This window comes from Aristolochia californica, unplaced genomic scaffold (genome assembly GCF_029961685.1).
Source record: "Aristolochia californica isolate CCGP_79_NKW_82.1479 unplaced genomic scaffold, dmAriCali1.0.hap1 SCAF_1, whole genome shotgun sequence".
In the NCBI taxonomy this organism is placed as follows: Eukaryota; Viridiplantae; Streptophyta; class Magnoliopsida; order Piperales; family Aristolochiaceae; genus Aristolochia; species Aristolochia californica.
Genome location: NW_027181770.1, coordinates 4,477,498 through 4,490,744, shown reverse-complemented (window position 1 = coordinate 4,490,744; position 13,247 = coordinate 4,477,498). Strand labels below are relative to the sequence as shown.

General features: G+C 39.2%; 1 protein-coding gene across 1 annotated transcript; it reads right to left on the bottom strand.

Annotated features, from left to right (window-relative positions):
* Positions 1-375: 375 nt before the first annotated feature.
* Positions 376-4,894, bottom strand: LOC137956782 (tubby-like F-box protein 1). The gene is made up of 4 exons (XM_068804409.1): positions 4,421-4,894; positions 3,848-3,935; positions 2,245-2,374; positions 376-1,104 (listed from the first exon to the last, which is right to left on the bottom strand). Exons 1-4 carry the CDS (start codon positions 4,784-4,786, stop codon positions 531-533), a joined length of 1,158 nt encoding a protein of 385 aa, XP_068660510.1. The 5' UTR covers positions 4,787-4,894; the 3' UTR covers positions 376-530.
* Between the last annotated feature and the right edge of the window lie 8,353 nt (positions 4,895-13,247).

Sequence of the window (13,247 nt, the reverse complement as noted above, 5' to 3'; positions counted from 1 at the left end):
ATGACCCTGGCTTTTTAGCTGGAATAGGAACGCAGGACTTAACGTATCTCACGAATAGGAAAGCAGGAATCTCGATACCTTTAACGTTGACACTAAGAGAAATCTGATTAAACTTGAAGCCTTGCTTGTCGACATAAATTATGCAGAAGCCTGGACATCGAGGCCATATCTAATGCTCGTGTTTAGTCTCAGAAAATAATTGGTCCATCCAAATCCGCACTATGAGAGCGGAGAACGAGTAAGAAGTCTCTAACTTTTCACAAATGCGCTACTCCATCTTCAGGTTTGACGGTGTATAGAGAAAAACTAGGCCAGATCACCCCACCCAGGTGGTCATTTGATGAGACCAGGGACAACAAAATTCAGGCTGGCAGAGACTGGAATGGCAAAGCTTCACATATCATACATAAGCTCATATACAAACAAGCTTCACCTACTTTAGGCAGCGGTTCATTCAAGAGATCTCAAAAGCAAGTTTACAGTAAACACATCCGAATGCCCAACAAACATCAAAATGAAGGTTGGTTCCTTCATTCGCAGGCAAACTTCGTACCAAAGCTGGTGAGGCAGATAGCAAACGCTTGAAATGCTGATAATGGCTGCCTATAATCCATTGTAAACAGGTCATCCCCTACCTTCCCAAATTGAAGTAATACAGTTTCTTCGTCCCCCTTGGAACCAGGTTGGCTCGGATCCACTGTTGCAACCAACTGGAAGTTTTTCACTGAAGCAACTGTCACCCGTCCATGAAAATTTAAGCACCAGCACTGTAAATGCTCATGCCACCTTGGGGTTTTGTTTTTAAGAAGTGCGCACCCGGGTGGGATAGTTGCACTGGGTGTGTCTGCTTCTCCATCAGAGTCATTTGGAGTTTCTCGTTTTTGGGGGGCACACTGAAGAGTGCACAGCATTCTTCTGGGGCCTCTTGTCTTCAGTAAGTTGAATTTGTAACAGACCTGTCCGATCTCAAAACTGCCTGCAGCAACTTGTGGACATACTTGCTTATTGGCCACCCGGCGGCTTGCCCGTGTACTCGAGGACTTAGCACCAATATAAGGTGGCTGACCGTCATAAATAGTGAACTTGGTACCCAAAAAATCAGAGCTGCAAGGAGAAAGGCACTCATATAAACATAAGAAAATACTAAAACACTCGAGCAATTTGAATTATATTATCATGTTGGACACAGTAACAGCAGGTACAAAATTTCATTTCAGGCTCCTTTTTTGGCATCAACATACATGCTCTTCTGTCCAAATTTTAAAGAATTAATCGCTAAAGGTAATTCCCCAGAGTCCCTGTTTAAGCTCAAAAATGTCAGTTTCTGTTTAAATCGGACATGCAGGAGAAAGATTTCTTAAAATGAAATTGGTGCTCTTCTTTAGTTCATGGTTGGAATAGTAAGTAGCTTATTGTGGTGAATGACTAGATCAATCATCAATCCAATAAACCATAGTTGCTCCTATGGGAACCCAGGACAGTGTAAATTGGAGGTGATATCCATGATCTTGAGATTGTAATCTCCTAGTCCACAGGCAAATGCATCTCAGTAGAAGCTGAAGTTTGAGCTCTGATGCAAGGAAACAGTGGTTGCTGATGGCATCCTTCTTCTCCTCCAGTGAAGAGAGAAAAACCACACAATTGCCATAAGCAGGAGCAAGATTGCTGGCTAAAACACAGAGAGAAATCAAAGATTCTTCTGTTTCTTTTTGTTTTGTCTGGCAGCACACACCATTAGATCTACCAATAGTATCTCTGATTTCTTAGAAAAAAAGGTGTTTCTGTCTGCATATTGCTGCAGGCAAACTCCTTTCACCTGCCTTCCCCTTGTATGATAAAAGCTTGAGGTTTCCCTCTCAGGCTCTTCCTCCACTTGCATCAATTATTCTTTATAGCAAAGTACACCACAATTTCAAGCAAATATTAAGAATTTGAGCATAGGGAAACTGATTGTCTATATAGTAGTTTGTAGTTTTTTTTTTTTTTTTTTAGCAAATAAATGGAGTAGTTGCCAATTAATTTCCCTAAAAAACAGTTGATTACCCAAAGCATCAGCATTAATTTCCTTGACCGTTCTTGAAAATGCCTAATACACAAAATATGACAACAAAATCATTGGAAATTTGTCAATGCCTATGCAAGATGAACAGGAACTGTCCCCCACTAAAAGAGAAACTCTAAAGTAGATAGGTTAGTTATTAAGGGTTCAAGCAGCAAAAGAAAAAGGGAGGTTGAACAGCATACCACAACTTTCCCACATACACATTACTTCCTTGGGACAAATCATCAGCATCAAGAGAAATGATATACTCAGTATGAGCACCATGTCTAAACCTCCGAGCAGCTAAGAGAAATTTGCCTTTATCCATAAATGCTGAAGAAGCAATAAAAATGAGATTAGATGATTAAAAATTTCAAGTAGACTACAGGATAAATCATGCACAACAAGTATAGGCTACAGGATAATCATGTATAATAAGTACAAACACTTAGAAGCTAGAAGTTCAGGGGTTCAGTGGTAAAGCAGATACATCCCAATTTGTGTGCTGGTACTTGTCTATGAGCAGGCTGAATTAAATACCACTCCACACAGCAGAGTTTGGTACTCATCACATATAGTGTGTTTTCATTAGATGAATATAAACAAAAAGCATTGTAAAATACTACCAATATACTCAAAAGCTTTGAATACGATGGAATGCATAAAGTTAGGCCTGTAAACCTATCCAATACTAGGCGAGCCCAACCCACTGCCCACGCTACAAATTTGGGCCCACAGGCACATTAAAATTCACAACTCTTATGAGCTATGTCTACGGTACCATACTGATGGCTTTTACTCCGGATCAAGTAACATTTTCATCTTTACCAGTTCCCATTCTCGCACCAAGTAGGCCTTTCAATAGGTCATCCTCTTTGAGCTTTGACATAGGACATAGTCCTTGCTTTGATACCAAATGTTCAGTACATAGCCAACACATCAATCTAATGCAACACGAAAGGTTACACTCATGTCTTGTACTAGGCCTGCCTAAACTAATGCACATACCCTACTTGGGCCCCACAAACATATACCGACAACCAGTGTAGCATTGAAACAACAAATAACACTCCCACAGGCTTGTGCCTAGTTTAACAAACTGGCCATACAAAATAAAACTAGATATCATATAAAACTCGACTAAAGGAATGAAATTAACAGTGAAGATGTCCTTTGAACCAAAAAGTGATTTGCTTATGGGTGTAGTAATATATTCAAGGAACTTTCCAAAGCATCACTTGTAATTTTAGAGAGGAATCTAGTGAACAAATTGATGAAGATTCCCTCCTATAAGGTGTTTCATGATGCTGTAAATTACTATCTTAAGTCTTCACAACTTTGTTGAATCCAAAACATCATAACAGAAACAATATCCTGCCAAGGATACAGGTAAAGAGCAGATCTTTAATCAGTAGGAGCAACCAAGTCAACTGACCAAGAAAGCAGAAGTCATGGGATATTAGGAATTTTCTAAAAGATATAATAAAAAAAAAAGTCAATAGTGATTTTGAGTGGATCAATGGGAACGCATCATTATGAGATGAGGCTTCATGGTTTCTCCTTGAAGATTTAGAAAAAAGAGAAGATTTAGAGTGAGTAAATAGACACAAAGAAGAAAGATGAAACTGACTGAAAGTGAGCATAAGAAATCCACGGCAAACCTAACAAGAATATCAAGAAAGTCCATTTTTATTTCTTTGCAGGAGGCACCACACTGCAAATTTTATTCAGCGCATGGAAGCCTATTAAGTAGTTAAGAACAGAGAGGTGATGAAGTTTGAACTTCATGCAAACAGCTTTACTTACTCTGAGTCAATCCAAGATATAAATAAAAGGTAGAGTTTTTCTTGTTCCTTTTGATGAAGCATTGTATAGGAGCATCACGGGGTCCCGGCTGCACATTGAGGAAAAAAAACATCACTTTACTATATAAAAGCACAGCAGTGTACTCCAGCAGCGTGCTTATTCTTCTTGAAATAGCATTATTTTGTAACAAAAGAAAACAGAAGATCTAGATGCAAAAGATGGGAGACACGAAAATCAGTAAATCAAACAGCTATACCCAATTGCGAAGGGAAAATGGTGGTGCGATGGAATGTATATGCATAACCTACAAAATCGATTTAGTTTTACCTGCCCGCTCAGGCATCTATCAGTTATTCGGTGTTGTAAACCCTAAAAAGTTACCGAAGCACCAAAAGTTCAAAAAGAAGCACTCAATAAATGTTTCCAGAAAGACCAAGTGAAGGATCGACACGCATAAAAAAACCCATCAGATCCAGTTGGAGCAAAAGAAAACCTCTATGGATGCTTAAAAAAATGCCAAGTTCCACACACAAAACAAATCATCAATGACAGATATCCGACATTCCAACCAACCTCTTTAAGAGAAGAAGGAAAAGTAATTTTGCCGCTCTCCGTGGGAGATTTAACGATCTGCCTAGTAATCTCTCTCCACCTTTTACAAACGCAAGCACAAGCGACCACATTCTTACGTAGCGGCCATCTCTCCTGGCTCGATTCAACGTTCTGAATGATCACCCCGAGCAGCTCCGGAAGCATTTTTGACCAACAATTTTCCTCGTCATCCTTCCCCTCTCCCTCTACCTGTATTTCGTGATTGTCTTCCTCTCTGGGTAGCACCCTAGCTTCCTTGATCCCAGAAACACCTTTCCTGCTTCTGCAAAATGCGCGAGCCGCCGAGGTGGAGCCACTCTTGGACAGAAACGCTCTTCTCAGAGACATCGCCTCCGAGGTCAAGGGGAGGCAGCGAGGGAGGTCTCCAGTTTAGCTTTACGAACTGTGGAGGGATGAACCGAGGAAGATGAGGGGCGGAGCGGGACCTCGGAGTAATCTTTTCGGGAGCTGCATTAAATGATTCTAATTTGACTCGGTCTTATAAAGAAGCATATCGATTCCAAGCAACATATTTCCATTAGTCCACTAATCCCAAATTAACTCCCATTTAAATAGTCCGTGCCCGACAGATTACGAAGCTGGCCGGTTTTTAAAGGATGCGATCCAACGGCTGAGATTTGCCTACACCTACTTTTAAAAATAAAGTTAAACAAGTTGTAGAAATCTTCTAACCTCCTTTTAACCTTTTCGGGCTTCTAATCTCACGCGGACCGACTGATCCGAAGGGCCCCACACGCTAGATCCCTCTCGTGACTTGGGCCGGGCCCCCATTCTATATGAGTAGACAGTCTAGCAGTCGAGAAAGCTTTTGACGTTAACCGACGAAAATACCCTTATTTTTTTAGTAGGTAAACGGTAACCGATGAGGTTATATGAGTAATTTACTAAAGAACAAAGCCGTGACTCGCGGGTGCATTTTTTTAGAGTCTAAACAACTGGGAAACCTGCAGGTCGAGGTCGGCCCGTCTTGTTTGACTGCCGCTGCCGCTGCGGCGTCGACGACCGGGCGACTACCCACCGAACCCACCATTAACTCCGTCACTTCACTTGACGGATAAAAGGAAGACGCGGACCGGAATGGACCGGATCCATGGGACGAAAAGAGGGAGGTCCTGCAGTGTGAATGGGTAACAACATGATAGTAGGAGATCATGAGACGAAAAGAAAGGAATCTCATAAACGAGAAAGGTCTTATATTTTCTCTTCAACCCAGCGCCAAAAGATGTCCTCGTCTGATCTCGATAATCATGTTATTTAATTATTCCGTGAAACGGGAACCGGAACAGGTGAACTTCTTTACAGGAAGGCAGCTTTTGGCATCCATTTACTGGAGGACGGTGAAGAAACAAAAAGGACGGAGCGACGGAGTCAGTCAATTATTTCATTTTTCTCTGACAGTACTCTGCTACCCCTTGAGCTTGAGGTTGAATCAGGGTGTTTGAATGGGTGGTCAAAAGAGGAGAGTTTTACACGGGTCCAACGTCTGAAGACGGAGAAAATCACCGTCCTGGTTTATTCAACTCCATGAAAACCAGACGCTTAGATAATCTGTGGGAGTGCCCAAAATCCCTACTGCTGCTTCTTGTTTTGTTGTTGTTCAGCTCTTATTAGTTGTAACTTCTCTAGCACCAACCGCCACCATGAAGGCGATCAAGCCGACTAAGATTTTTCTTGGGTGGGCTACCACTCCTGGCCTTTCTCACTAATTGCTAAGCATGCTTCGATTTGATAACACTCAACATTAAGTAGCTCGTTGTTGGGAAAATTTTTAAGGGAAATTTAGGTTTTTACCCAAATTTAAAATTTTAATTAGATAAATGATGACCGTTTGAACTTATTTAGAAAAATATCCAACTTTACACGTGTATAACCAAAAGTGACATAAGCTTTGACCGATCATGTATCACCTCATCATCATGTCACATCAATACTCGGTGAACATAACAACACATCATCTTACAGACACGTCATTACCCATGCAGATTTATGTGTCACCTTTAACTGTACACATGTATAAAGAGAGTTATATAGGGTGGGGTTGTTTCAATTACAAGGTAAGAATGCCTAACACTAACACTAACACTACAAAGGTTTAGAACAGGAGTGAGACTAAGTGATTCTTAAAAGGAGGAAGGCTGTCTCCTCAGTTTTTCATCTTCTTCCAAGGTTTTTCTTTTGAAAAGAAAGAATGTGTCAAGCTTTTATAACTTCTTTTCAATCAAATACCTGCCAGACCACTCCCCATTTACGTAACTTATGTTTGAAGCATCGAGATGACATGATTATAAGATGTTCCACCAACCAATGCTATATGATTCACAATCCACATCTCATTTATCTCAGTAAAATCTAGTTCAATTTTTCATGTCCGAAAGCAGGATTCAGAACAAGTAGGTGAAATCTAAACCTATCTCAGTTCTATTTGTACATTTAAGCATAGGAGACTCGGGCAGGAGAGAAGCATTTCCCTAACAGAGAAATCATGAATTCAGCAGGACCCAGTACCCACCGTTTCCACTACTGGCATCCTCTCCTACTTCAGTGATCAGTCAGTCACTGGGTTGGTTCCTGACAGACATCGTTTCCGTTCGTAGAATGGTGATTCAGAAGAAGGACAAAACCGGTTCATCGTCGTCAATGAATAAAAAAGGTGGGACTCGAAGACAATTTTAACAGATCCACCACGGATCCTCGAGGGTCCATCGATGGTTGGCATTCTTTTCTTTCATTTCAAGGGCAACTAATATTTCGCACTGATGCTACAATCTATACGGAAAAAACACAAACATATCTGAGCATCAAGCACCCGCATGTTACTTTTAAATGCATTTCTCTTGGCGGAATAGACCAGCAATAATGGACGCTAATGGCATCAATACAACCACTGATATTTTTAGTTTTCTCGAGTTTAGAAGATTAATTAAAGGTTAGTCAACCAAAGTAGAAAATAAGGACTTTCGATATCTAAGTCTCTACTAGAGGTGGGAGGGAAGACCATTCCTTTTTCCTCCGTTTCTTCTATAGGAGGTAACGGTAGGAAGAAAGAACTCCATATGGGTAGTTGCAGGGTAAAGGAAACAAAACCTAGGCGCGACACTGAAGTGGTGTCCCATGCACCAGCTGCAGCTTCATCGTCTGCCAAGGAAGGCCATTTGGTTTCAGTTTCATTTTTGCTGAACGTCTGCTTCAAATGTTTTTTTTTTTTTTTCTAAATCTGGAATCGTGACGATGCATTACCCTTGTTTGAGCCCCAACCTTCCTCGTCTTGTTGCCCTAAAAAACTGCTTGCATGGCTGTGGTTAAAATAATATATAATATTATTCCTTAAAAAATTATAGTTTCTTATGCTGACCTAGAAGGCGTTATTGTGTCTAGAATTGCTCTGTAATTTGAACTTCAATTAATCCTGAAAATTTTGCTCTTTGTTGTAGAATTTGTTGAGATTTCTTCCCTTATACAAAATAGATATTATTTCCTTCTTCTGAATATCCTATAATCTTGTAATCGTATAATCCCTATAATCACTCTCAAACTATCTATGTATAAATTATTACAATCTGTAAAATGGTTATGATGTGAATAGCAATACAACACGAACTCTTATTTTCGACTGGGTATTAGAGCGGGAGAATATTTTTCTTTTCTTCTTCCAATCGTCGAAGAACAGAGCAGCAACTCTTTGTAATCGCCGTTAATAGCACTGTTCAGCAGTACTCCTGGATTCATCTCCTTTTTCGCCATCGTCACCCTACTACGCCGGAACTTTCGAATGTCGCCGACGACTGTAGCCTAGCCACCTCTAGGCCTTCCCACAAACCGCACCAGCCCGATGGAGAAGAAAAAACTACCTTAAATTTTCTGAGTCTTCTCAGTTGTCATCGTGAACAGAACCGCTATCACCCTACTCCGATGGAATTCTGAAAGTTGACGACGACTACATCCGAGCTACCGCTCGGCCTTCCAGCAAACCGCACCACCAACCCGACAAAGAAGGAGTCGCACCAACGTCTCAACGAAGAAGATGAAGATACGGAAAAAAAATTAAATCGCTTTTGCTTAACTTCTGTCCCGTGTTTTGATTATTGTGCCGAGTGACCCGGACTCAGACCGAACCACTATAAAAGGCCCAAACCGGGTCAACCCAGTGATAGGAAGCAGATCGGACTAGTTCTTGAACCAAACCAGAATCAGAGACCCAAACTAGGTCAACCCAATGATAGGAAACGGACCAGACCAATATTTTTGGGTGTTTATTTTATTCTAATCATTGTCGATCTTCTTGCATCATGTCAAAGGAATCAACACCAAGTATTCATGTTTAATCCGAAAACTCTAGCTTTACAACCAGTGTCATTCTTACAGAAGTAAACTTCGGTGTATGGTCCCAGATCATAGAGATGCAAATTGTAGGACGTGAGAAGTTTGAATAGATTATGGGGAAAACACCACTCCCACAAGAAACTGATGCTTCCTATACGAAGTTGTATGTTGAAAATCAAAAGGTCAAGGGGTGGTTGCTAACCTCTATGTCACTGGATATTATGAAGCGTCATATTCGACTACGCATTGCACATGAAATCTGGAATGCTCTAGCCAAAGCTTTCTACGATGGGTCAGATGAATCCCAACTTTTTTCATTTAATCGGAGAGCTTTCTCCACCAAATAGACTGGTCGGTCTCTATCAACGTATTATGGTGATCTTGTGGAAATTCTCCAAGAACTTGATCACCATGACAGGACTATAATAAAACATCCTGATGATTTTATCGCCTATAGAAAATCCGTTGAAATATTGTGTGTACACATTTTCTTAAACGGATTGGATGCCAAATTTGAACAAATCTGAGGCGAGATTCTCAGAAATGACCCGATATTGGATCTTGAAGAAGCCTATACTTACATACGTCGTGATTTTGTTCACAAAACCATTTAGATGGTGAAGTTGATAGTGTTGAGTCATCTGCAATGGTGCCACGTCGATCTAAACCTAAAACAATTAAACCAATTGGTCCTATATGTGATCAAAATCGGGCATCAGGATCTCAGAATCACAGCTATGAGATTGGAACAAAAAAACCAAAGCGTATTTGTACTCACTATGGTGAGATTAGGCATACAAAGTCACAATCCTATAAACTTATTGGATATCCAGAATGGTGAGATCTTACCAAAGCACCTCGCAAATGGAACTCTAAAGCAAATAGTTATGTTTCAGTTGCAGTAGCAGAACCTTCCACTTCCAACACGACTGAGGATGCATCAATTTTAATTGCTACATCTGGTAGTGTTCTTAATACTTCTGCTCCTAGTAGAAATACTGAATAGATAATTGATTTTTGTGCTACTAATCCTATGACCTTTGACAATCATCATATTCAATTTATGAAACCATCTGAATAACATATTTTATTCACACTAGAGAAGGTTTCATCACCCTCACTGAAAATCTGAGTCTTGATTCTGTATTAATTGTTCCAACCCTCAATCATAATTTATTATCAATGACTCAAATAACTCTCACTCTGCATTGTATTGTGATTTTTTTGCCTAACCTTTGTGGTTTTAAGGACATTCGAACTTGGAAGACGATTAGTTATGGTACTAGAAGGGGGAAGCTCTATTACCTTGTTTTGATGTCAGGGAGTTATCATTAGTTAGCTCAAGCATACTCCGTGAATAAGTCTATAGATTATGAAATTTGGTTATGGCATAAACAGTTGGGTCACTCATCCTTTGGTTATTTAAAGAAATTATTTCCAAAACTCTTTTCTCGATTATCTGTTTCAGAATTTAAGTGTGATATATGTGACTTGACTAAAAGCTACCGTCTTCCGTTTCAAATAAGCATGAATAGAAGTCTAACACCCTTTATGATTATCTACGCTGATGTATGGGGTCCAACAAATATAGCCTCTCTTCGTGATAAATGGTGGTTTGTTTCCTTTATTGATGATCACAACTGTATGACTTGGATTTGCTTAATGAAATAAAAAGTGAAGTTAGTTCATTGTTCAAACAATTTCACAAAATGATAGGCACTCAATACCATTCTACAATACCAACTCTCCACAGTGACAATGGTGGAGAATTCGTTAATCAAGGTTTGAAAGAATATCTAGATAATCATGGTATCACTCATCAAACTACTTGTCCATACACCTCTCAGCAAAATGGGGTTGCAAAGCAAAAGAACCACCACCTTCTTGAGGTTGTTCATGCTTCCTTATTTGAAGCTCATATGTCAGCTAGTTACTAGGGTGAAGCCATCGCAACTGCATTTTATCTTATCAACAGAATACCCTCGAGTGCAGTACAATTTCAAACCCCCTTGAGTGTTCTTCATGAAGCCATAAGTTCACCTGTTGTGCCGAATTTGCCACCTAAAGTTTTTGGGTGTGTAGCCTTCGTTCATCTTCATAAGTTATTGAGAAATAAATTGGAACCCCGAGTTTTCAAGTGTGTCTTTGTTGGTTATGCTCAACATCAGAAAGGTTATCGTTTTTATCATCCTCTCTCTTGCAAATTGTATGTCACTCTTGATGTGGTATTTCACGAAGATAACTTGTATTATTCTACTCCTGAGTCTTCAATTCAGGGGGAGCACGGGATTGAATTGCAGACACCTTGGATACTACAAGTGGTAAGTATTCAGATTACAGCAGTGAACATCAAAATAATACAAATAAGCATGATTCACAGGATGGAAATAGTCAAGGCCAAATGGAAGTGGTGCAAACAGAATCCCTGCCGACTACTTCCCCCCTTCATAATGTACCAGTGGATCAATTGATTTATGAGTCCAAGTCCATGTCTAAGCCTCAGGTAAGTTCTGACAATTAACTAAGAGTGTTACCTCATTGAACCACAAGAGGAAAACCTAGAGTTAATTATGAACTTGTTCTCACATCTAAATCTCAGTATCCCATGTATAATTGTGTGTCTTATCATAGATTGTCAAAGGCAAATGAAGTATTTATTAATCAATTATCTGCTATATCTATTCCTACTAGTGTGCAGGAAGCCTTGAAAGATCCTAAGTGGAAAGAAGCTATGAATGAATAAATGAGGTCCTTCCAAAAGAATTCAACATGGGAAGTGGTTGACTTACCTGTAGGAGAGACACAAGTAGGATGCAGGTGGGTATTTACCATTAAATATAAAGCTGATGGCACCATTGAAAGGTTCAAAAACAAGGCTTGTCGCCAAAGGATATACTCAAACCTACGAGATTAATTTCATAGAAACATTTACTCTAGTGGCAAAAATCAATATTGTTCGAATTTTACTATTTCTGGTTGTAAATCTTGACTGGACCTTATAGATCAGTTTGATGTTAACAATGCATTTTTATACGGAGATCTCTAAGAAGAGTATATATAGAATTACCTCCTAGATGTATTATGCAAACCAAATTATGCAAAACAAGTATGTAAAATGAGGAAGTCCGTATATGGTTTGAAACAGTCCCCAAGGGCATGGTTTGGAAGGTTCACCAATTTTATGAAGTCTATGAGATACAAGCAAAACAACTCAAATTTTATCATCTTCTTGAAATCTAACAATGAAGCAATCGCAACTTTTAGTGTGTATGTTGATTATATGATAATAACTGGGAATGATTCGGAAGAAAATAAAGCACTACAAAGTCATCATGCGAGAGAGTTTGAAATGAAAGATCTTAGCCACTTAAAATACTTTCTTGGTATTGAAGTGTCAAGATCAAAGGAATGAAATTTTCTATCTCAAGTACTCCCATGGAAGAAAATCTAAAATTGGGAGCACATTCAAATCAAGTCCTTGATAATAAGTAACGTTATCAGAGACTAGCCGGGAGGTTAATGTATCTTGCATATACCAAACCAGATTTAGCTTATGTACTAAGTGTGGTTAGTCAATTTAAACACTCTCCAAGTGAAGCACATATGAATGCCATCAATCGTATCTTGCGTTGCTTGAAATCATCTTTAGGGAAAGAAATTTAATTTAAAAAATGAAGCGACTTGAAAATTGAAGGTTATACCGATGCCGATTGGGCTAGGTCAATAGAGGATCGATTATCTACAACTGGATACTTTACATTTGTAGGTGTAAATTTGGTCACTTAGAGAAGTAAAAAACAAGATGTGGTGGATAGATCATCAGCTGAAGCCGAATACAAGGGGAATGACCAAAGTAACATATGAATTATTATAGATCAAGAATCTGATACAAAAACTACACATTGAGCAGACAAGTTCTATATAATTATACTGTGATAGAAAGGCAGCATGTGATATAGCCCACACTCCCATCCAACATGATAGAACTAAACACGTTGAGATTGATAGACACTCTATCAAGGAAAAACTAGAAGCAATAATCATTAAAGTCCCTCATGTTAGGTTTCAATATCAGATTGCCAATGTGCTAACCAAGGCAGTGTCTTACCGAGCTTTTAATAATAGTCTCGACAAGTTGGACATGAGTGATACTATGCACCAACTTGAAGGGGAGTGTTGAGATTTTTCCCCTTATACAGAATAGATATTCTTTCTTTCTTCTAAATATCTTGTAGTCCCTGTAATCATGTAATTCCTGTAATCACTCTCAAACTGTCCATGTGTAGATTATTACAATCTGTAAAATGGCTATTTAAGCCAGACGATGTGAATAGCATTACAACACGAACTGAAATCCCAAATAAGTTTTTCAAGAACTAAAATGGACTTCAAAAGAAAGAAGTAAAATAGGAAAAATGGAATTCAATCCACATTGGTTTCTTGTTATAGAAAACAACCATTATTTTGA